The sequence below is a fragment of the Dermochelys coriacea genome, chromosome 20 (assembly GCF_009764565.3).
Source record: "Dermochelys coriacea isolate rDerCor1 chromosome 20, rDerCor1.pri.v4, whole genome shotgun sequence".
In the NCBI taxonomy this organism is placed as follows: domain Eukaryota; kingdom Metazoa; phylum Chordata; order Testudines; family Dermochelyidae; genus Dermochelys; species Dermochelys coriacea.
In genome coordinates this window covers 10,580,477-10,605,085 of record NC_050087.2, presented here as the reverse complement: position 1 = coordinate 10,605,085, position 24,609 = coordinate 10,580,477, and the positions used below count along the sequence as shown (strand labels likewise).

The 24,609-nt window shown below is 53.6% G+C and overlaps 1 protein-coding gene across 6 annotated transcripts in view; it reads left to right on the top strand.

The window, feature by feature from the left end:
• The window catches only part of PDE1B (phosphodiesterase 1B), a 147,803-nt gene that overhangs the window by 109,530 nt on the left and 13,664 nt on the right, over window positions 1-24,609 (top strand). For all 6 annotated transcript variants that reach the window (XM_038379203.2, XM_038379202.2, XM_038379201.2 and 3 more), the window contains 9 exons: window positions 7,696-7,809; window positions 12,565-12,747; window positions 13,289-13,355; window positions 14,059-14,175; window positions 17,756-17,896; window positions 18,721-18,821; window positions 19,900-20,025; window positions 20,751-20,852; window positions 22,170-22,290. In XM_038379203.2, coding sequence (XP_038235131.1) covers window positions 7,696-7,809; window positions 12,565-12,747; window positions 13,289-13,355; window positions 14,059-14,175; window positions 17,756-17,896; window positions 18,721-18,821; window positions 19,900-20,025; window positions 20,751-20,852; window positions 22,170-22,290 — 1,072 coding nt within the window. The remainder of the gene's footprint in view (window positions 1-7,695; window positions 7,810-12,564; window positions 12,748-13,288; window positions 13,356-14,058; window positions 14,176-17,755; window positions 17,897-18,720; window positions 18,822-19,899; window positions 20,026-20,750; window positions 20,853-22,169; window positions 22,291-24,609) is intronic.

Sequence of the window (24,609 nt, the reverse complement as noted above, 5' to 3'; positions counted from 1 at the left end):
AGTGCGCTGCGTCCCCACTCCTCCGCCTACCTCCCAGCGTTTCCTGCCCGGCCTCCACCAAACAGCTGTTTGGCAGCATTAGCACATTCTGGGAGGGAGAGGGAGGAGTGGGAACGTGGCGCGCTCAGGGGAGGAGGCAGGGTGTCAAGGTTCCTTCCCCACTCTGAACTCTAGGGTACAGATGTGGGGACCTGCATGAAAACCTCCTAAGCTTACTTTTACCAGCTTAGGTTAAAACTTCCCCAAGGTACAAACTATTTTACCTTTTGCCCTTGGACTTTCGCTGCCACCACCAAACATCTAACACCGGTTACTGGGAACGGGTCCATTTGGAAACGTCTTTCCCCCCAAAGTCCTCCCAAATCTTACACCTCCTTTCCTGGGGAAGGTTTGCTAAAAATCCTCACCAATTTGCATAGGTGACCACAGACCTTAACCCTTGGATCTTAAGAACAATGAAAAAGCATTCAGTTTCTTAAAAGAAGAATTTTAATAGACGAAAAAGTAAAAAGAATCACCTCTGTAAAATCAGGATGGTAAATACCTTACAGGGTAATTAGATTCAAAACATAGAGAATCCCTCTAGGCAAAACCTTAAGTTACAAAAAGACACAAAAACAGGAATATCCATTCCATTCAGCACAGCTATTTTATCAGCCATTTAAAGAAATCAGAATCTAACACATCTCTAGCTAGATTACTCTGAAACCTTACTAAGTTCTAAGACTCCATTCCTGTTCTGTCTCTGGCAAAAGCATCATACAAACAGACCCAGATCCTTTGTTTCTCCCCCCCTCCAGCTTTGAAAATATCTTGTCTCCTCATTGGTCATTTTGGTCAGGAGCCAGCGAGGTTATTTTAGCTTCTTAACCCTTTACAGGTGAAAGGGTTTTTCCTCTGGCCAGGAGGGATTTAAAGGTGTTTACCCTTCCCTTTATATTTATGACACAGGGCCAGGGCGGGGATTTGGGGAAGGAATTGGAATGGGTGGTCAGCGCCTATGAGGGAAAGAAACATGAAAACCTTTGTGAAATTTCAGTTTTTTAAAAATTACCCTTTTTGACTATTTTGCTGCCAGCTCTACCGTCCTGTAAGAAATAAAACCTGAAGTTAGGATAATACTTGTGTCAAAACAATAAATATGCCTGTTTGGGCCTCGCTGTGAAAATGAGCACGTGAGCAAGGGTGGGGGAGAGCAAGCGACGGAGGCCGGGGGGATGGAATGAGTGGGACGTGGGGCCTCGGGAAGGAGTGGGGCGGGGGCGGAGTCTCAGGGCAGGGGCGGGACAATGGTGTTTGGCTTTCTGGAATTAGAAAGTTGGCAACTCTACCGTGGAGGGAAATCCCAGAGGTGTCGAGATGGCTGTGTGAATGCAGCCCAGCTGTTTCTGGGTACTCTGTGAAGCTTTCGTTCTGCATAGTCTGAGCTTGTCGTCATGGAGCCGTTGCTGTCACCCTGAGCAGCCAAGGAACCGGACAAGCCCCTTCCCCTGCAGTGGAACTGAGAGCGATGTGGCTGGCCTCCTCATCTTCCCTCATGCAAGTCTCTGGGGTGCAACGCAGGGCCGGATTTTGAAAGGCATTTAGGTGTCTAAAGATGCAGCTAGGTGCCTAGTAGGGTTTTCGGAAGTGTTTTTGATTTCAGTGGGAGCTAGGCACCTAGGCACCTGCAAACCCACTCGGAGACCCTTGTATCTGTAGGCAACTAAATACATTTTAAAAAATCTGTCTTTGCTGTCTGAGATCAGACACCCCTCCCTGTGTGCACACACAGCCATCGACATACACACACAACACCTGCCAGCAGCCTGGGGCCTTGCAAATCATAGGGCCAGCCTTGCCAAAGTCATGAAGAGCTGTTGTCATTTCTTCCTCTTGACTATCATGCAGCATTGCAGTGTGCTGTTAAACAGCTGACGATCCACCCCAGAAGCGACTATAGTTCAGTGCTGAGTGAAGTATTTTCCCTGTCTAAATTTGCAGTGAGTATGCAAAATGCCTGCGGGATTCTGGGTGAAAGACACTATGGGCCAGATTTCAAAAGTGCTCAGCACCCAGCAGCTCCCAGGGTTCTCAGTGGGGCGGGGGCTGGGGAATTCTCCATTGCTTTCAGTCAGAGCTTTTGAGTCGTTTAGAGTCTAACGAGAACACCACGCCTGTGACATGTAATGGAGTGTAAGTAAGTGTTCCGGTAATTATTGTGATTGCTATTGTAATGGCCACAGTCAGGTACAAAACAGCCAGGTTGGAGAAACAGACTGACTTCTAGCTGCCCTCAACTTGCAAGAGGTTGTTAGGGTGGCAGATATCCTGTTCCCTAAGAAACATCTGTCTTATCCATCACTGTGATACCTGGCTGTTCAGACGTCTGTACAGCCCTGTGCTCTGACCACTAGACAGTACTCTCCAAGCTCTGCTCTGCCTGTGCTATAAAGTCAGGCATTGCTGTTGGCTGTCATGGGACACCTGCAGGACCACGATGCTGCTAGGATTGGCTGGGGCTGGGTACAGACAATACCCTGCATCATTTGCCGGGCGTGTGAATGACCAGGTGCAGCGAAGGCTCCCAGTCTGTTCTGGAGAATCCATGGTGTCCATTCCCAACCCGAAGCTCCCAGCCCCCAGGCAATTCCGGAGGCGAGAGGGCAGGCGCTGGCTGGGGCTCTGCAGACAGCAGGACAGGGAGGGAGCTGGGAAGCAGCAGAGGGCAGTGGAATAGATGCCTTATTGTCAGTCTGAAAGTGCCTCTCGCAATGCTGGGGCTTCCTGGGGCTTCCTGGGGGCGAGCAGGATTCTAGCACCAGAACAGTGATGGGTGCGGCAGGGTGTGGGACTTGTGTGGTGACCCTGCTGCTTTCAATGCTCTTCCTTTGCCAGCAGGGCCTGGGCACTTCCTGCCCCAGAGGACAGTGCCGGCAGCGCCTCACGTTCTGCTGCGTGACCGCTTTCAAACTGACGCCAATGACTGGAGAGAAAAATAAGTGTGTTTGTGTGTGTATGTGTGTGCATGCGTGTGCCCCTCTTGTGTGCCAGTGTGCGTGTGCGTGCCTTGTCAGGGCAGAATGGATTTCTGATTGAATACGGAAGCGTTAATCCAATTGCCGGCAACTGAAAAGCCATCAGAGGCTGTTCATCATATAAAAGGCATTAAGAGGGCTCCTCAATCAGATTCCAGCCTTGTATTCGAATGGAAGCCAAGTCTCATTTCCCTTTACCAGTATTATTACGTTGCCTTGGAATGACTCCAGGTGGACTCAGCTCTGGGATCCCACCAGCGGCCAGCGTGCGGCGGGGGTGTGTGTCAGTTCACAGCTTGCTGTGGCACGGTGTCTGTGTGCAATTTGCCAGGTGCCTGGTCACAGAGCGGGCCAGTATACTCAGGGTCAGCTCATGGGCCAGGCACCATTCACACCAAATCCAGCCCAGTTTGGGACTGGCCGGTGAAATGAGCTGGTGAGTTCTTAGCCCCCATCACGAAGCCACGCCTACTGCTGGCTGTCTCAACAAAGAAGCTAAGATTCAAATAGGGCCCCCCAGAGGCAGAGCTGAACCCAACCCCTGGGTCTGTGGGGGTCACGAAGGATCAGGGGTAGCCTGCAGCCATGCTGCCCATGTTCTGTGGCTTCAGTTGCTAGAGCTGGAAATCAGGCCACGGGGCAAACCCCAGCCGAGACCCTGGGACTAGGACTGCCACCTCCAAGAGTCAGAAAAATGGTGTCAGGCCACCCCCACACCAGCAAAAAGGATCCTAGTGCCGACTATAGCTAATTTCTCCCCAAGAGCCCCTGTGCCCACCGGCTCCTAGGAGCCCCCTACCATCCCCTCCCAGGAGCTCCTGCCTCTACAGCCCCAGTCCCCACTCTTCACTCCTTCCTGCTGGTGAGCCTCAGTTTGTCCTGTGTCTTGGACCCCAGCTCCAAGAGGAGCTGCCAAGGTTTTAGCAGGTTGAGGGCCTGTCCCTCAGGGCAGGACCCAGCAAGGGCTAGCCGTACTCCCAGCAGTGGCTACAGGTAACAACAAACAAGGAGCACAGCACATTAAATCTTGTCACTGGTAGCCAGCATGGCAGTGTGAAAACCAGCCAGGTGTCAGCCCTACCTGGGATGCTGGGGGTCTTTGGGGAGCTGCAGGGGAGGGGTTTGCTCTGGGGCCTCACTGAGCTCCGAGATAGACTGTGCTGCTGCCCGCTGAGCTGCAGGCCCTGGCTGCGTGCGCCAGTCCCTCCAAGAGGCCACTTGTCATCACTGCCTGAGTGGGAGGAAGAGGGTTGTGAGCAGCAGACATGGAACATGGCACCCCTAAAAGCACAGGCCACTAACTGCCCAGGCCCTGCTCCGTTAACCAAGGCTGCATCCGGCTCCCCAGCCTCTAACTGTGGCCCAGCCACACTGGGGGGAAAGCGCCATCCTGAGAGGTGGGTTAGAGAAGCACAAATCCTGCCTGCAGGAGCCTGATGCTCCAATGGCAGGAGCAGAGTCATCCAGGCTCACCTGTGCACTGCACTGAGGCTGTTGGCTGCAGACGGAACCTGTGGTTCCCTCTAGCCCAATCCAAGGTACAAGTTCTCAGCAACATGCTGGCTGGGAAATGCATCCAATGAAGTGAGCTGTAGCTCACGAAAGCTTATGCTCTAATAAATTTGTTAGTCTCTAAGGTGCCACAAGTACTCCTTTTCTTTTTACAAACCAGAGAGGCAGCCCCGTTCTTTAGGAAACTCAGCACAAGAAAGAGGCTTTGATTTAAAGAAACTCCAAGTGGGTGACAACTCCTAATCTGAGGAGGAGTAATTTAGGGATGTAGGGGAGTGTGTGCAGGTGTGAGAGAAGACAGAGAGAGCTTCACTGCTCCATCAAAGGAGGATCAGGATCCTCCATCAAAGGAGGATCAGGGTGGTTTAAAGAGCCACTGCAAAGATAAAGATCTGTTCCTATTTTTCCAGCTCATCGCCCTTCAAGGAAATACCTCGATCATGACTGTTGGATCAAGCTGCAGAGTAACACTCTCACCAGATTTCAGAGTAGCAGCCGTGTTAGTCTGTATCCACAAAAAGAAAAGGAGGACTTTTGGCATCTTAGTGACTAACAAATTTATTTGAGCATAAGCTTTCGTGAGCTACAGCTCACTTCATAGCTCACTTCATCGGATGCCGATGAAGTGAGCTGTAGCTCACGAAAGCTTATGCTCAAATAAATTTGTTAGTCTCTAAGGTGCCACAAGTACTCCTTTTCTTTTTACTCTCACTAGAGAGAGCGAGTGGGGAATAAAAGAACTGCACAAAACCCAAGACCATATGGGGCCCAGAGTATAACGCTCTGCATGTCATTTGCACTGGCACATCCTGGGTGTGAAATGTACCATCTCAGAACACCCTTTGCTCTGGTGTCAATCACTGCACGGAGTGTAGGCAGTGATCAACTGGGGCCACCCCACCCTGTGAGGCATTTCACAGTGAATGCCAAACATTTAAAAAAGGGCTGCTGGTTTGGAAGGCCCCACCTCAGGGCCTGATTTGTAGGGATGCTCTGCTCAACCCCCAAATCTCCAGCTGAAGCCAAGGGGAGCTGGGAGTTCCCAGCTTGATGTGTAAATCAGGCTTCAGGTGTTTCAAGTCAGGCTCTGAAAAAGGGAGTCACCCCATATCCATGGCAATTTAAGCCTGATGTTATAACCCAGGCGGTCTCGAGTTCTGAATCTGATGTTTGTGAGTGTAATTAGCTGGATGGGAATCCTATTTAAAACAATTTCAACCTGAGATAATTAAACAGGATGAATTTGACGAGTGTAATTTACTTCGCTGCTGATTAACTTTGGTTCATTTTGCACTTCACTCAGCTGGGAAAGTGAAACAAAATCGGTTCTGCCAATGCAAGTGATTTTATCTTGAGTTTCATAGTATTCATTATTCTTCTTGAAGCTCCAGCTGCCGGAGTCAAGTGATCATGTGAGAATATCAGCTTTTATTTAAAATAAAATATTTCTCTCCCTCGTGATTGTGGAGAAAATCTTGAAACTGTGAACCTAATTGTCCTCAATCAGTAGGCAAAAAAATTCCCGAAATTTCATTTTTTTTAAATCTCAGAATTGTAAAGCTAATCTCATGATTTTTGAGAGCTGACTCATGAACGCTGGAGGGTTGGCCATGCTGCAACATTGCTCTGGTTCACTTTGGCCCAGATTTTTAAAGGTGTTTAGGCAGCCAACTCCTGTTCTAGTCAGTTTCACTTTCATTATTCCCATACACTAGCCCAGCTGCTCTCAGATTTCATTGCACTGCGACCCCCTTCTGACAACAAAAATGACTATATGACCCCACACCACAAGGGGTTCCACCAAGCTACATTGCTCAGGCTTGGGCTGCGGGGCTCAAGCTTTGGTTTTCTGCCCTGGGCCCCAGCGAGTCTAATGCCAGCCCTGGCAACCCCATTAAAATGAACTTGCACACCACTTTGGGATCTTGACTCACAGTTTGAGGACCGCTGCACTAGCCCAAATGACAAGGGATTTCTAGGTTCTTGAGTCTGCTGGGGCAAAGCTCTCACCTCCTGCCAAAACAAAGATCCCTACTGCTCCCACTGCAAACAAAATCCATTGCATGGGACTTTTCCAATCTATTAACTATGTTTCCCCTTCAAAGCACCCCTAAAGTTTGGGTGAAAGCTATTTGTATTTCCAATTGGAATCACCTTTATTTTAGATCAAAGGAAAATAACTAAATAAGAGAACAAATCACAAAAGTAAAGTCCTCTGATGCTTGCTCTCTCTTTCTCTCAGAACATTTGTGCACAGGTGCGTGGAATTTCTGTAACATTCTGCACTTATCAGAGCACTGAATGGCAGCTGGCTCTCGAGCAGATGACAACAAGAGCCAGAAATTTTTACAGGGGCAGGACACAGAAAGACAGAATCCCATTGAGTGCGTGGTTCCCGAACTGCCAGGCTTTGTGCTGATGCAAACAGTGTTTGAAGGGAGATAAACCTCCTGTTTCAGGGCATTGACTGATCTGTAACTGGTCAGAATCGGGATGAGCCCTCCATTGGGGCAGATTACCTCACATCTGCCTGCTTCGGGGTTCTTGCACTTTCCTCTGCAGCATATGTGGGTGATGGGTCACTGCACTACATAAGCAAGCTCCCCTGCAGTTTATATGGCCGCAGATAGGGAGAGCAGTGTGCTAGTAGCTGATCGTGGTGCTCCGTTGGAGAGCTGGCTGAGACAAGCTGGTGGGTTCTCAGCCCAGCACCGACGCTTAGCCCTAGGGCAAAGCACAGGCATATATGTCTTGGAAGGAACGTCTGTGCAGCATCTAGACACGCATCTATGCTGGCAGCAGGAGCAGGAAAACAGGCCTCCAGGGTGGGATCTGGCTGCTAACTGCCCTCCCTGGCAGAGGTTGAAGCTCCAGGGTCTATCCCCACTGCTAATTCTGGTGTGTGCAGCAGTGGGAGTCTGGCTACAACAGAAGCAACAATGTGGCTCAGATACCAGCTCCAAGGGCCTCCCTTTCAGCAGGCGAGCAGGGCTCTTGCTGTCCCTGTGTGGGCTGGCAGGAGTCAGTGAGTGCCAGGGCTGTGATAGGGTGTGTGTGTGCTGCGGGAAGGACAGTACACCAGCCCTGACATGTAGCAGTTCCCCCCATGGCAGGCAGGGGATGCTGGCACAGGCAAGAGGTGACCCAGGTCTGTCCTGTTTTGCAGGCTGAGGTACATGGTGAAGCAGCTGGAGAATGGCGAGGTGAACATCGAGGAGCTGAAGAAGAACCTGGAGTACACAGCTTCACTGCTGGAGGCCGTCTACATCGATGAGACCAGGTAGGCTGGGGTGTACTTGCCCCATAGTGCCCCCTGGGGACACTAGGGGATGTATGGGGGACACTCCCTCCTGGAAAAAAGAAAAGCAGTACTTGTGGCACCTTAGAGACTAACAAATTTATTTGAGCATAAGCTTTCGTGAGCTACAGCTCACTTCGTCAGATGCATTCAGTGGAAAATACACTTGGGAGATTTATATACACACACAGAGAACATGAAACAATGGGTTTTATCATACACACTGTAAGGAGAGTGATCGCTTAAGATGAGCTATTACCAGCGAAGGGGCGGGGGGGGGGGGGGGAAGGGAGGAAGAAAACCTTTAGTGGTGATAATCAAGGTGGGCCATTTCCAGCAGTTGACAAGAATGTCTGAGGAACAGTGGGGTGGGGGATAACATGGGGAAATAGTTTTACTTTGTGTAATGACCCATCCACTCCCAGTCTCTAGTCAAGCCTAAGTTAATTGTATCCAGTTTGCAAATTAATTCCATTTCAGCAGTCTCTCGTTGGAGTCTGTTTTTGAAGGTTTTTTGTTGAAGGATAGCCACTCTTAGGTCTTAGGTCTGACCAGAGAGATTGAAGTGTTCTCCAACTGGTTTTTGAATGTTATAATTCTTGACGTCTGATTTGTGTCCATTTATTTTTTTACGTAGAGACTGTCCAGTTTGGCCAATGTACATGGCAGAGGGGCATTGCTGGCACATGATGGCATATATCACATTGGTAGATGCGCAGGTGAACGAGCCTCTGATAGTGTGGCTGATGTGATTAGGCCCTATGATGGTGTCCCCTGAATAGATATGTGGACAGAGTTGGCAACGGGCTTTGTTGCAAGGATAGGTTCCTGGATTAGTGGTTCTGTTGTGTGGTGTTTAGTCGCTGGTGAGTATTTGCTTCAAGTTGGAGGGCTGTCTATAAGCAAGGACTGATCGGTCTCCCAAGATCTGTGAGAGTGATGGTTCGTCCTTCAGGATAGGTTGTAGATCCTTGATGATGCATTGGAGGGGTTTTAGTTGGGGGCTGAAGGTGATGGCTAGTGGCGTTCTGTTATTTTCTTTGTTGGGCCTGTCCTGTAGTAGGTGACTTCTGGATACTCTTCTGGCTCTGTTAATCTGTTTCTTCACTTCAGCAGGTGGGTTTTGTAGTTGTAGGAATGCATGATAGAGATCTTGTAGGTGTTTGTCTTTGTCTGAGGGGTTGGAGCAAATGTATCGTAGAGCTTGGCTGAGAACAATGGATCGTGTAGTGTGATCTGGGTGAAAGCTGGAGGCATGTAGGTAGGAATAGCGGTCAGTAGGTTTCCGGTATAGGGTGGTGTTTATGTGACCATCACTTATTAGCACCGTAGTGTCCAGGAAGTGGCTTTCTTGTGTGGACTGGTCCAGGCTGAGGTTGATGGTGGGATGGAAATTGTTGAAATCCTGGTGGAATTCCTCAAGGGCTTCTTTTCCATGGGTCCAGATGATGAAGATGTCATCAATGTAGCGCAAGTAGAGTAGGGGCATTAGGGGACAAGAGCTGAGGAAGCGTTGTTCTAAGTCAGCCATAAAAATGTTCGCAAAAAGAAAAGGAGTACTTGTGGCACCTTAGAGACTAACAAATTTATTAGAGCATAAGCTTTCGTGAGCTACAGCTCACTTCATCGGATGCATACCGATAAAGTGAGCTGTAGCTCACGAAAGCTTATGCTCTAATAAATTTGTTAGTTTCTAAGGTGCCACAAGTACTCCTTTTCTTTTTGCGAATACAAACTAACATGGGTGCTACTCTGAAACCCATAAAAATGTTGGCATACTGTGGGGCCATGCGGGTATCCATGGCAGTGCCGCTGATTTGAAGGTATACATTGTCCCCAAATGTGAAATAGTTATGGGTGAAGACAAAGTCACAAGACAGGCCAGTCCTTGCTTACAGACAACCCCCCAACCTGAAGCATATACGCACCAGCAACCACATACCACACAACAGAACCACTAACCCAGGAACCTATCCTTGCAACAAAGCCCGTTGCCAACTCTGTCCACATATATATTCAGGGACACCATCATAGGGCCTAATCACATCAGCCACACTATCAGAGGCTCGTTCACCTGCGCATCTACCAGTGTGATATATGCCATCATGTGCCAGCAGTGCCCCTCTGCCATGTACATTGGCCAAACTGGACAGTCTCTACGTAAAAGAATGAATGGACACAAATCAGACGTCAAGAATTATAACATTCAAAAACCACTCGGACAACACTTCAATCTCTCCTGTCACTCGATTACAGACCTGAGGGTGGCTATCCTTCAACAAAAAACCTTCAAAAACAGACTCCAACGAGAGACTGCTGAATTGGAATTAATTTGCAAACTGGATACAATTAACTTAGGCTTGACTAGAGACTTGGAGTGGATGGGTCATTACACAAAGTAAAACTATTTCCCCATGTTTCAGAGTAGCAGCCGTGTTAGTCTGTATTCCCCATGTTATTTCCACCCCCCTCGCCCCCCACTTTTCCTCAGACGTTCTTGTCAACTGCTGGAAATGGCCCACCTTGATTATCACTACTAAAGGTTTTCTGCCTCCCTTCCCGCCCCCCGCCCCTTTGCTGGTAATAGCTCATCTTAAGCGATCACTCTCCTTACAGTGTGTATGATAAAACCCATTGTTTCATATTCTCTGTGTGTGTATATAAATCTCCCCACTGTATGTTCCACTGAATGCATCCGATGAAGTGAGCTGTAGCGCACGAAAGCTTATGCTCAAATAAATTTGTTAGTCTCTAAGGTGCCACAAGTCCTCCTGTTCTTTTTGCGAATACAGACTAACACGGCTGCTCCTCAGAAACTCCCTCCTGGGAAGGATGTAAAGGGGATGGGGTGCCATGCTGACAGGGGTGGGTGGGTGGCAGTGCATAGGGGATTAGATGCTTTGCTGATGGGACATATGGAGGGAGAGTATATAGGGCATGAGGTGCTGTGCTGACAGGGGTGTGGGGGGTGCATAGGGGACGGGGTGCTGTGCTGCCTGGTGGATGGAGGGGAAGTGTATAGAGGTGTCAAGCTGTCCTGCAGTGGCTCAAGAGCATCAGTACTAGCCTCCCGGCAGACTGATGGACAGACTGATGGACTTAAGAACCAGGACACAAGCCCCAAATTGTTGGTGAGTTCTGTGCTTAGATTTCACCAATCAGTTATCAAATATAAACTCCTCAGGCAATGAAACAGCCTAACCACAGAGTCCCAGACAGTCCCTCTCGGAACTCTGATCTGTCTTGCCATGCAGGGGAGCCTGCCTTTGTGACGGATGGTCCCTTACACCAAGGATCACAGCAATAGTCAGGTTAATCCCAGTTCCAAAGGACCAACCATTTACCCAGGTTAGTAGTGCCTTAGATCTCACACCAAAGACAACACTTGTAGCCAATCCTATACTAAACTATATACAGATTTATAAACTAGGGAAAGAAAATAAGAGTTATTTACAAGGTTAAAGCAGAAAAACATACACAAATGAGTTCCGATCTTAAATTTCAAAAGGTAATAGACACTTCTATAATGTGCAAGCTCATATGTCCTTTTGGGCTAACCCAGACTAAGCAGCTGGGGATCTTTTGCCTAGCAATCCTTGCCTCCAAGAGTCCAGGCAGTATAAAAGATACAGTTCCTCCTTGTTAGCACTTTTTATGTCTTTCCCCCTTCTGTATGGAGTTGTATATTCAGCGGTTGGGAGGAATTCATGGTGAGGGAGAGCGATCAGTAAAGCCTTTTGTCCTCTGAGATCAGCAAAGCCTTTTGTCCTCTGACATTCGGTGTTGATGGGCTTCCTTCCTTGGGCAGGAGCTAACACCTTCTGTTGGAGACTTGTATTTACACTCTCCTTAATGCTTCTCTCCTGTCTGGTGATTTACAGTTACAGACCAAATGGGATACAGATGCTGTAAGTGAGATTAATGCAGACAGCAACTCACAAGTGTTTCATAAAGTCTAAACAAATTCTTATAATTCTAATACCTATTTTAATAATATATCACCAGACACAACCTCAACAGCCAGACTGGTTCCAGCTCCGTAGTTGTCAGTGTTCAGTTGAGACGTGGGACCTTGACATGAGCTGGCACAAGATATGCCAGCATCACATAGGGGATGCGATGCCATGCTGACAGGGGCATATGGGAGGAGGAGCTACAGGGGATCGGATGCCATACTGACGGGCATATGGGAGGAGGACATGCAGGGGATGGGATGCCATGGTGACAGGCATATGGGAGGATATGCCAGGGATGAGATGCCATGAATCATAGAATCATAGAATATCAAGGTTGAAAGGGACCTCAGGAGATCATCTAGTTCAACCCACTGTTCAAAGCAGGACCAATCCCCAACTAAATCATCCCAGCCAGGGCTTTGTCAAGCCTGACCTTAAAAACTTCGAAGGAAGGAGATTCCACCGCCTCCCTAGGTAACGCATTCCAGTGCTTCACCACCCTCCTAGTGAAAAAGTTTTTCCTAATTTCTAACCTAAACCTCCCCCACTGCAACTTGAGAACCTTACTCCTTGTTCTGTCATCTGCTACCACACTGACAAGGTATATGGGAAGAGGACATACAGGGGATGGGATGCCATGCTGACAGGGGCATATTGGAGGATGGCCATGGCATGTATAGGGCATGGGATGTTGTGCTGATAAGTGCATATGAGGGGAGAGAGATGGAGCGTGGGGGGTAGTGCGTGTCCATTTCTGCTTCACTGGCAGTTTCCGTTTCAGACAAATCCTGGACACAGAGGATGAGCTGCAGGAGATCAAGTCGGACGCGGTGCCATCCGAGGTGCGGGACTGGCTGGCCTCCACCTTCACCCAGCAGACCCGTGCCAAAGGCCGGCGCTCTGAGGAGAAGCCCAAGTTCCGCAGCATTGTCCATGCTGTTCAGGCCGGCATTTTTGTTGAGAGGTTCGGAGCTGGGGGGCTTGGCGGGGGCTGTCTATTAGGAGTTTGCAGGGTGCTGTATTGGCATGTAGGGAGAAAGCTCCCTGCCTGGTAGAGAGGGCTGGGAGCTTGGACTCATAGATTCTATTTCTGGATCTGGGAGGTGACTGGGATCTGGTGATTTCAGCATGGGGACTGGAAGCCAGGACTCTCTGGGAGGGGAATGGTGTTTAGTGGTTAGAGTGGGGGAGCAGGAAGTCTGGATTCCTGGGTTCCATTCCTGGCTCTGGGAAAGGAGATAGTCTAGTCACCGCCCCTCTCTATGCCTCAGTTTCCCATATTGTGCACAGGGATGCTCCGCACACTGGGTGTGGGACTGGAGAATGAGGCTGAACATCTGCTGAGTGCTCTGAGACTCTGGGGAAGGGTCAAGCAGGATCACACGCACCCCTTGCCTCCCATTGCAGGGGATCTGCCTCTCTGGGCTGGCTACCTGCCTTAGCGCCCTCTTCTGGCAAATGGGGAGCAGGGCCACAGTCTCACCTGCTGCTCCCTTTTCCTGCAGGATGTTCCGCCGGACGTACACAGCCGTGGGGCCTAACTACTCCACCTCTGTCATCAACTGCCTGAAGGTAACAGCAGGGAGGGGAGGTGCCTGCTGCTACCCATGCCCCTGACCCTGCCTGTGAGAGGGGCCATTGCTCCCATGGGGGCAGAGGCTGCAGCCAGTGGCAGCCTGGCATCCTCTGTGCTACTCACCCGTTTCCCTGTGGCCATCAGAGCCAAGCATGACTCTGCCCTGTGCTGGCAGAGCCCAAAGCTGGCCCCACGAAGGCTGCATTGCTATACCCATTGCTTGGGAGGGGTCACCTGGCCCAGCCCTGCCGTGTCATACTAGCACTGTCCTCTCCCAGCACCTGAAAATCCCCATCACCTTTTCCTGTGACATGCCCACCATGGGCCTGCTTGTATCTGCTGGGCAGGGCTGCACCAGACTGATGGACAGGGCCCCCCACAACCACAGGCACAATCCGCTCCTACCCTTAGCTGGGGTGTCGGTGCCCCTCCCTGTCCTGCTTCCCTAGGTCAGACATATTGCCCCTGCACCCATTCGCAGCTCATGCTGCTTGTGCTGGATACAGGGTGTTTTAAATGCCCCCTGGATGTAACTCTGCCACCTGGAATAGGACCCAGCCTAGCCCTATGCCAGCTCCTCCCAGCCTTGTTCAGGCTGTGCGCCCCCTGCCTGCCATGGCCCTGCGCTAAGCTGCCTGTCCCTCCCCAGCCTTGCTGCACGGAGCAGAGGTGTGACTTCCGCTCTGCCTTCTCCCGCAGACCCTGGACCTGTGGTGCTTCGACGTGTTTGCGCTGAACAGGGTGACAGAGGACCACGCCCTGCGCACCATTGTCTTTGAGCTGCTCACCAGACATAACCTCAACAGCCGCTTCAAGGTCAGCAGCCTGCCACCTTCCCCCCACCCCCCACCAGCATCCTGCTCCCCACCATGTCCCATCACCATGCCCCATTAGCAGTCCCCCCGTCCCATAAGCCCTATCAGCAGCCCCCAACCCCAGCCTAGTCTCCTGCCCTCTATCATGCCCCATCAGCAGCCTCCTGCCCACTCAGCCCCAGAGGGCTGGAAGATCCAGTGGGCAGTGGATCAGAGCCCATGAGTGATACCAGGATCTCCAACCCTCTACACAGCCCAGACCTGTCCCCAGCACTCAGCTGGAAAGGAGCTTTGGGGGACACAGTGCAGGGGTGTGGCCAGCAGAGCCAGCACCCGAACAGGCCTGGTGTGGTCACAGCAGCCCTAGACCCATTCCTGGGCCTGGGAGCCGGCCTCTGTTTGTCAATGGAAGGGCTGGGCCTTGCAGAGAAGAGATCCCCTGAGTTTTTCTCTAAGTCAGCTGAATGGAGAGGTCACGGCGACCTTCCCGGCTCTGTAGAGGCTTAGGTAGGGTTCATATGCATGCCTGTGGGTATGTGTGTGCATGTGTATGTGTAACGCCCTCAGACACTGGGCGGGATTGAACCTGGGACCTCTGGAGCTAAATGCATGAATCTGTACCGCATGAACTAAAAATCATGTGGCTCTTAGCCAAGTCAGTAGCTAGCTAGGCTAGGTACCACTAGAGGGGGACAGAGTGCCACACCCAGCAGGTGTGGGTTACATATGCACATGTATGTGTATGAGTCTGCATGTGTGTACATGCGTATGGATGTGCATGCATGTGTGGCGTAGGAGTATGCATGCCTGTGAATCTGCATGTGCATGTCTGTGTGTGTGTGTGCCCGGGCATGCATGTCGGGGCGTGTGTGTGCCCGGGTGTGCATGTCTGGGCATGTCTGTGCCTGGGTGTGCATGTCTGTGCCCAGGTGTGCAAGTCTGTCCAAGCATTGACTGTTTTTCTTCACTCCCGTGGTGGGCTGGTTATGTTCGCCCATTGCCAGTAACTGAGGGGGATGAGGTTTGTGAGAACAGCCCTACTTGCTTTTCCTGTTCTCTCCAATGCTCTCCGTTGTCCAGGCATGACACAGGCACCCGTCTCGCTCATGTGCTCAGGGCCACACAGTCGCCAGCTTTAGGGTTGGGAAGGAATTTTCTCCCCAGGCCAGATTGGCAGGAACCTGGTGGTTTTCACCTTCCTCTGTAGCAGGGAGCAGTGATCACCTGCTGGGATCATCTGGGCAATCCTACCTAATCAACTCCCTGCCATTGCAGGGGCCTTGGGCATTGGTGGCACCTCGGTCTCTCCTCTTCTCTGCTAGGGGCTCACAAGAGTTAGCTCCTGGGGCCTAACCTGCTTTGATTAAGCGCAAGTCTTTAGACTAGGTACCAAGTGTCTGGGTGAAATCCCCTGCCCTGTGCTGCCCAGGGGCTGAGACTAGATGATCTAATGATCCCGTCTGTGAAACGATAAAACAAGGTGCCAACAGAAACACGTGTATCTCACACTATGGAACAAACTGCAAGAGCTGGGGGCTCCGTTAGCATCCCACCTGTGGAGCGTGGGGAGCAGTGTGTGAGCCAGCTCCCCAGGTCAGTGCCCCAGCCCTTCGAGACAGGTTGGGGGCAGCTCCCTGGTCCCCTGCACAAGCTGACATTGCTGCCTGGGGCAGAGCTGTGGTGCCCACACGCAGAATGTTTTCCCACCCACATGCTGGTGACTGATGGGGGGATCGTGAGCTCCTGGGCTCTAGCAGGAAGGAGATGCTAATGGGCTCTCTGGGACTGTTCCAGAGAGAACCACGGAGCAAGGGGAAGGCAGGGGTCTGTAGTTCCCAAGATCACATCCCCTGGCGGCTTTTCAGCATGGCTGAAAGGGGCTGTCTCAGGCACTGGCCCATCCATGCAAACAGCCGGTGCCCAACTCCTCCGAGAAGGTGGCAACCAACATGTCTGAGTCATGTCCCATCCACCCCAGACACACTGCCTGAGTGCATGCCTCAGTGCGTGCTGGGAAAATCCGGGCAGCTACCCGTGGTGCCTCAACAGGGACAGCGCACCCAGGAGACGTGCACAGAATAGCACCATGGAGCAATGCATGCTGGGATGCCTTGCCACACAGGGACCTGGAGTAGGAGACTTTCCACATCAGTGACCCAGGCTCATTCAGGGGTCCTGGCTGCTCAGTGCCAGGCTGAGTACAGGGAGCTGCCCTGAGGCAAAATGGCTTCTGGCAGGGGTCACGTGCCAAGAGCTGCGACGGTTACTGCCCGAGCATTGATCACGTGGGGCAGAAGATGTACTAAACTCCAAGCCAGCCCTGTCTGGGTGCCTGGGTGGGAGGGGCTGGAGTGGGCACAGGGCTGCAATGGGCAAGGGAGTCCATGGTGCTACTCTGGGCAGCACAAGTGCCCTGCAGGGCCCGATTTCCAGTGCCCGTTTTTGCTCTTTGCCGTACATCTGCTGGGAGTCGCTGGCGCTGCTCCAGATTGTTGTGAGCAGAGTCGAGCCCTAATCCCAGAGACCTTCCCACAGGCACCACACTCATGGCATATCGGTCAAGGACCCTGGCGTAGCAGATTGGTGCTTCCTTTCTGCAGCCACGGTGGGTGCGGTGGCCCGAGGGGGCTAGAAGCTCTGATAGAGTGTTGGTCTAGATCATTGTTGATTTCCCAAATGGTAGCACCCAGGAGCCCAATCTAGGGTCAGAGCCCATTGTACTGGGTGCTGCACTGACTGCCCCTGGCTGAAGAGCAGAGGTGTCGGACAGGCTGTGATGGGGCGAGGAGAGCAGAAGCAAAGGCTGTCTCCATGTGCCAATCTCTGGATCAGACTCCCCTTTGCCCCCGAGGGGATGGACTCAGGTGTGATGCTCCTCTCCCCACTCACAGCAGGGTCGGGACTTGACATACAGCACCTCCACCCCCTATCTCCTCTCTGCCCTCTGCGTATGGCGGGGATCTGGCAACGGGGCTGGCAGCGTGGTGTTCCCTGGGCCATGCAGCTCTCAAGCAGCTGCAATACCGTAGAACAGGCAAGGCAGGGCTGCCCCCTGGTTGTGGGCCTCAGCCTCAGCCTAGCCCCATGGAGCCCCTCAATGGCTGGGGGAGTCCTGGGGCCCATTCACTCCCTGGCCTCTTTGCAGGTACTGCTCAAAGACACATGTGGCGTTACCACGGGAGCAGCAGCAGTTACTCCAGTGAGTAAGTCCCTGCAGTATGGTGCCTGAGCCAGTCTGACATCAGCAAATAGAACAAGATCCCCCAAAACCACAGTGGGAGAGCAGGCCACTGCTCTGGGGGGAGCTCAGAGGTCTGTGGCCTAGTGGTGCGAGCACAGGTCTGGGAGCCAGGAGTGCTTGAGTCCTTTTCCCACCTGGGCAGCCTTTGGCAAGTCACTTGGCTGTTTCTGTGCCTCAAGTTCTCCATCAATCCTTCCTGGCTGCCCCTAGGGTTATTACGTGGTGATATTTCTGGCTCCAGTACAGGCTGGCAGCCCTGTCTGGCAGGCAGATACCTCTGCAGCGCAAGGGGCGCCCGGCTTGCATGCTGCAGCTTGATCCCCGTCTCCTTGTTCCGCAGATCCCCACTGTGTTTTTAATGACCTTACTGGACGCACTGGAGGCTGGCTATGGGAAATACAAGAACCCCTACCACAACCAGATCCACGCGGCTGACGTGACCCAGACTGTGCACTGCTTCCTGCTGCGCACTGGCATGGTGGTATGTGGGCGCTGTGCCAGCTGGCTGTGTCCAGGACCCCTCACCTGGGTTCATGCTGAGGGGTCATGGTCTGGTCTGTCCACTGGCTGGTGGCTAATGGGGGGAGGTGGGAAGATCAGGGCGTGCTACTACTTCCTCCCTGGTGCCCACGGGTGGAGGGCAGGGGATCTGCCACAGCACTCAGCAGCAGCTGCTCCAAGCTCCTTGTTGCACAAGACAGGGAGGGGGAAGCTCCATTCTGGCTCTTTCCCAGGTTCGTGGGAATCCAGAGTTTGGTTCAGCCAGAGTCAGGGCCCAGGCTGGAGGTGGGTCAGATCCAGCACCTCTTCCCCAGAGTTTGGGGGTACTGGGATCTGGGTCTTGGTCCAAACCCATGTAAGAGCTGCCTGGTTCCAGTGCAAGGGGCTGCATTGTTACCAAGGAGCACAGCTCCCCCTAGCGGCCTCTCCACCTTCACAGAAACATCCAGGTGGAGAAACCAGCCCAGTGTCAGGAGGGTGAATGGAGCTGAGTGCCCTCCTTCTCCCAGCTCCCTTGACGGGCCCTGGCCACTTCCTCCTGCCCAGCCCAGCCATCACCAGCCTCTGGCACCTGTGCCTGCCCTGCTGCTAGCATAGCCTGGGCTGCAGCTCATGAGAAGGAGTCAGGAACAGGCAGGAGGGACACACGTTTTGGGGGTCACTATATTAAGGTGCCTGCTGCCAACCTTCCCGCACTCCAGGTTATGTAGGAGCAGTGATTCCTGCACCTCTGCCCAGGGACCAGCCAGGGTGCTGAGCTGGGCAGGGCCCCGCCTGGGCACTAACAGCGTCTTTGCCCCCCAGCACTGTCTGACAGAGATTGAGGTCCTGGCCATCATCTTTGCAGCTGCCATCCATGACTATGAGCACACGGGCACCACCAATAGCTTCCACATTCAGACCAAGTGAGTGTGCAGGTGGCAGCGCATGGCACGGCCCCTCCAGCCCGGGATCCGATGGTGTAGGAGGGTGCTCTGGGCTGGAACCACAGGGTTTGGAGGGCGTGAGGGGGATCAGGGCAGGGGCAGGAGGTTGGGGTATGGGAAGGGGTGAGTGCAGGTTTCGACTGGGGGTGCGGGCTCTGGGGTGGTGCTGGGGATGAAGACTTTGGGGTGCAGGAGGGTGCTCCAGGCTGGGACCGAGGGGTTCGGAGGGCAGGAGGGGGATCAGGGCTGGGGCAGGGGGTTGGGGCATGGGGAGAGGCTCAGGGGTGCAGGCTCTGGGCGGCGCTTACCTCAAGTGGCTCCCGGAAGCAGCGGCTTGTCCCCTCTCCGGCACGGCCAGGCAGCTCTGCTGCACACTGCCCCATCCGCAGGCACCGCCCCTGCAGCTCTCATTGGCTGCGGTTCACAGCCAATGGGAGCTGCAGGGGCGGCGCTTGGTGCGGGGGTAGCATGCAGAGTGGAAGCCCCTGGCTGCCCCTACGCATAGGAGCCGGAGAGGGGGCCATGCTGCTGCTTCCAGCAGCTGCGTGGAGCGGCCCCTGACGCTGCTCCCCGGCTAGAGCAGTGGAGTGGGGCAGGTCCCAGACCCCACTCCCAAGTAGGAACTCAAGGGCAGGATTAAAATGGCTGGCGGGCCATAGTTTGCCCACCCCTGCTCCTGCCTGAGCTCTGTGGAGGATTGGGCCCCCTTCGGCCTGTGCTCTGGGGAAGGATTCAGCCCGCTGTGGTCTGCACTCTGGGGAATTCAGCCCCATTTTGGCCTGTGCTCCTAGGGGAGGATTGGGCTTGCTCCAGCCTGTGCTCTGGGGGGATCGGGCCTGCTCCGGCCTGCGCTCTGTAAAGGATCAGGCCTGGTCTGCACTTCATGAAGAATTGGGCCCGTTCCAGTGTGGGCTCTGGGGCAGAATCAGGCCCAATCTGGTCTACGCTGTGCTGGTTCACTCATCTCTCAGTGACATGGTTGTGATAGCAGCCGGCTGCCTGCCCGGGGTGGCCTCTCCCCAGCCCCAAATCTTAGCCACGGCTCCTCTGGTCCCAGGTCTGACTGCGCCATCCTGTACAACGACCGCTCGGTGCTGGAGAACCACCACATCAGCGCCGTCTTCCGCATGATGCAGGAGGACGAGATGAACATCTTCATTAATCTGGCCAAGGATGAGTTTGTGTAAGTCCCTGCCCTCCCGTCCCCCTGCAGGACCCCCAGAGCTCGTGTCCTTTTCACTTCTGCCTGCCATGGGGTTGCAAATAAGTGGCTAATCATGCTGCTCATCTGGCCAGCAGGGGGCACGTCGCAGGTGTCTGCCTATGATCATATGTATCTGCTCAACGCAGAGAACACTGGGCAGCAGATACGGACATCAGCCCCCCTGTCCCAAATCGAAATAGAGGCAGAGAGGGGACCTTTCTCCCCTCCATGTTTATGACTTATCAGTTGAGTTACTGTGTTGCTTAGGGGCCCTAGTCCTGGAGCAGGACCCCTTGTGCTAGCACTGTACAGACACAGCACAAAAAGCCTAGTTAGTGAGTTGCTCATGGGATTTTTAGCACTGAGCGACGGTAAAGCACCCCATCATGGTGGAAGTAGTTAATGATGGGGGTACATCTCTCTGAGATTTATGCACAGAGGGTGGTGCTGAGGGCCTGGTGGGGAATGGGGCAGGGAGCTCATTCAGCCTGAGGCTCTGCTAACTCTATTGCTGAGCCTTCTCTGTGCGGGGGACCCCTTAATGGGGAGCGCTGGGGGCAGCTGCCAGCTCAGGTTCATTGTGTTGTGCTGACAGAGCAGCCACAAAGGGGCCAGTTCATAAAATGCAATGGGTGGGGCTTGTGCAACAGGCTGAGTGGCTGGCTGTACAGGAGTGATCATGTCTGTTTCTACACATGGGGCAGGGAGCTGCGGTCCCTGGTGATTGAGATGGTCCTGGCCACGGACATGTCCTGTCACTTCCAGCAGGTCAAGTCCATGAAAACCTCCCTCCAGCAGCTGGAGAGGTGAGTGAAGGGGTAGAGGTAGGGGTGGAGGTGTCTTTCCGGGCCGCTGAAGGAAAGTGCTGCTTCAAGGGGAAGCAAGAGGTGGTGTTGGTGGGGGCGGGGGGAAGATGCTTTGTGCACGTAGGAAGTTTATGAGCACGTGTGACTTTGTGTGCAGCTGAGGTGGGTGACAGAAATGTGTGTCACACGTGGATTTTGGGAGTGAGATGTGTGCTGGGCGGGGGTGTCCATAGTGTGTGTGTGTGTGTGTGTGTGTGTGTGTGTGCATGTGCATGCTTTGGATGTGCAGGTCTGTGTGCATATGTGTACGCACACATATGTCTACACACGCCTGCATGTCCACAGATGTGTGTCTGCATGCATGTGCCTGTGTGTGTACATGTGTCTGCATGCATCATGTTGACAAATTGGAGAGTGTTCAGAGAAGAGCCACAAGGACAATTCAACGCCTGGAGAAACTGCCTGCTGGGGAGAGATTGAAGAAGCTCCATCTACTTAGCTTATTAAACAACAGGGTAAGAGCTGACTTGATCCTGGTCTGTAAATCCCTACACAGGAGCAGATTTCTGAGAGCAGAGAGCTCTTTAATCTCGCACTCAAAGGCAGAGCGCGATCCAATGGCTGGAAGCAGAAGCTCAACAAACTCAGTCTAGAAATAAGGTGCAAAAGGTTAAGTGAGGAGAATTAACCCTTGGAACAACTGGCCCCCGGGTGCAGTGGATTCTCAGTCACGTGGGGTCAATCTGTCCTGCAGCTGGAGCTGTAATTCCCAGCTTGGGTGTACGGACACTTGGTAGCTTTGATGGAGGTAACATGCTACAAAGAGCACTGTGCCCGCAGTGGCACGGGTGGTGGTGCAGGCTAAAATCCCATGTGAAATCCTGGGTGTGTATTCAGGCAGTGTATTCTCGCTGCCATGATGCTGTAGCCACACTGCTGTGTTCAGCGCACTAGCTCCATTGGAGCTGGGAATTATGGCTCCCACTGCCATAGATGGACACTTGTAGTCTGGCTCTAAAAGCTTCGCTCTGGCTCGGCTGGATCTGGAATCCCTGGCTCTGGCCGCGGAGATGCAGACGGACAGAGCAGATGATCGTAATAGCCTGAACACTGTTGAGCTGAATTGTGTCTGTGCATGGTGGTGTGTGTGTGTGAACGTGCCTGTGTGCAGGTGTGCACACAGCTCTGTGCCCAGGTGTGCTGGGCTGTGTCTGGGCATCAGGGATGAACAGTGGTGGGGCCAGACCGTGCTTGGGTGGAGGCCGGGTAGAGAGCAGGGCCCTTCCCTCACTATGCCTTTTGCGCCTCCCTCTGCAGGATCGATAAATCGAAAGCGCTGTCGCTGCTGCTGCATGCAGCCGACATCAGCCACCCCACCAAGCAATGGAGCGTCCACAGCCGCTGGACCAAGGCTCTGATGGAGGAGTTCTTCAGACAGGTATCGTGGGGAGGCTCAGCCAGTCCCCAAGGCCTGCAGCTCTTCCCAGCTCCCTTGAAAACCAGACGAGTCCATGGGGTTCCAGGCCTTGGTCAGAAGCAGCTCAGGGGACCCAGGAGCTTGCAGCCTCAGGAACCTGTCCCTGAAAGAGATCCCCAGTGATTTCAGTGTCACCCACTGCCAGGGAGAGTCCATACCCAGGCTGTCGTTGGAGAGTGGGGTCAGGCTTCCCCTGAACCGGCTCCTCTTGACCAGGGGAGGACGATTCCCTTACGCAGCCTCACAGCCCGAGGGCCCCAGGTAAGGCACTGGAGCTCAGCCATCCCTGCTGTGACCCCCCTTGGTCTGCCCCCAAGTGTGGGCCTGCCCCAGTGTCAACCTGTTGGTGGCACAATCTTCCCTGTGACTCTGCAGTACCAACCAGCCTTTCTGAGCCATTGCTGAGCTGGGTATCGCTGGCTGGGGCAGTGATTCTGAACCCAGCCCCCCTGACAGCAGAGAGCTGAGCCCAGAGCCTCTTCCAGCCAAGGAGCTTGTGGGCTGCACAAAATAATGGAGCTCCCCGGCAGCAAGGGCAGGGCACAGAGAGAGGAAGCAACATGGCTCAAAGCCAGTAGCAGAGCTGAGAATGGAACCCCGGAGTCCTGACTCCCTCCGCACCCCCACTCGATCCCACTAGACCCCACTCCTCTCACAAAGCTGGAAAGAGAACCCCAGAATCCTGCCTCCCTGCCTCCCCGGCTCTAACATCTAGACTCCATCCTAGTGCTGGGGCAGAGAACCACGGAGTCCTGACTCTCCCATTGCTGTGAGACACAACTTTGCTTGCCACCAATCAAGGAAACAGCACAAACCCCATTTTACAGATGAGGAAACTGAGGCCTGGTGAGGCGAAGGGGCTTGCCCTGGGTCTCATAGTGGGGCTGGATATGGAAACCAGCAGATCATGACCCCAAGTCCAGCACGCAGTGAACTTGCTCATGCTGCCTCTGGGTCTGGGGTGGGTGATAAGAGACATTGGCTGGTTGGAATGGATTTTAGGAATGGGACCCAGCCATCATGAAGAACATTACCCTGTGACAGCTCAGCCATCCAATTAACTACCTGGGAGCCACTGAACTGTCCCAAGTGCCTCCAGAAGCCTTTGACAGAGAGTGGAGTTCCTTCCCCGCTCTGTGCAAGAGGCGTGGCAGCCATGTACTGACTGTGATAGCATGAGCCCAGGGTACAATAGCTGTGTGGTGACTGCAATGCCATGGGGGCATGGGGCGCAATAGCTGTGTGCTGACTGCGATGCCAGGCAGCCATGGGGCACAATAACCATCTGGTGACTACAATGCCATATGACCATGGGTGCAATAGCCGTGTGCTGACTGCGAAGCCATGCAGCCATGGAGTGCAATAACCATGAGGTGACCGCAATGCCATGCGGCATCAGGGTGCGACAGCGGCGTAGTGACTGCGATGCCATGGGGCTTCAGGGTGCAACAGTGGCGTGATGACTGTGATGCCGCAGAGCCATGGGGCATGACAGCAGCGTGGGGACTGCAATGCCATGGGGCCATGGGGCGCGACAGCGGCATGGTGAGTGTGATGCCTTGGGGCCATGGGGCACGACAGCATCATGGTGACTATGATGCCGTAGGGCCATGGGCTGTGACAGCAGCATGGTGACTGCGATGCTGCGCGGCCTCGGGGCACGACAGCGGCGTGATGACTGCGATGCCTTGGGGCCTCGGGGTGTGACAGCGGCGTGGTGACTGTGATGCCGTGGGGCCTCAGGGCGTTACAGCAGCGTGGTGACTGCTATGCCACGTAGCCTCGGGGTATGACAGCAGCGTGGTGACTGTGATGCCGTGGGGCCATGGGGCATGACAGTGGCATGGTGATTGCAATGCCGTGTGGCCTTGGGGCATGACAGCTGCGTGGTGACTGTGATGCTGCGTGGCCTCGGAGCGTGACAGTGGCGTGGTGACTGCGATGCCATGCAGCCTCGGGGCATGACAGCAGCGTGGTGACTGCAATGCCGTGTGGCCATGGGGTGCAACAGCGGCATGGTGGCTGTGATGCTGCGTAGCCTCAGGGCGCGACAGCGGCATGGTGGCTGCGATGCCGAGTGGTCTTGGGGCACGACAGTGGTGTGATGACTGCGATGCCATGAGGCCATGGGGAATGACAGCAGTGTGGAGACTGTGATGCCGTGGGCCCTTGGGGTGTGACAGCGGCATGGTGACTGCGATGCCGTGGGATTTTGGGGTGCGACAGTGGCGGGGTGACTGCGATGCCGTGGGACCATGGGGCGCGACAGCAGCGTGGTGG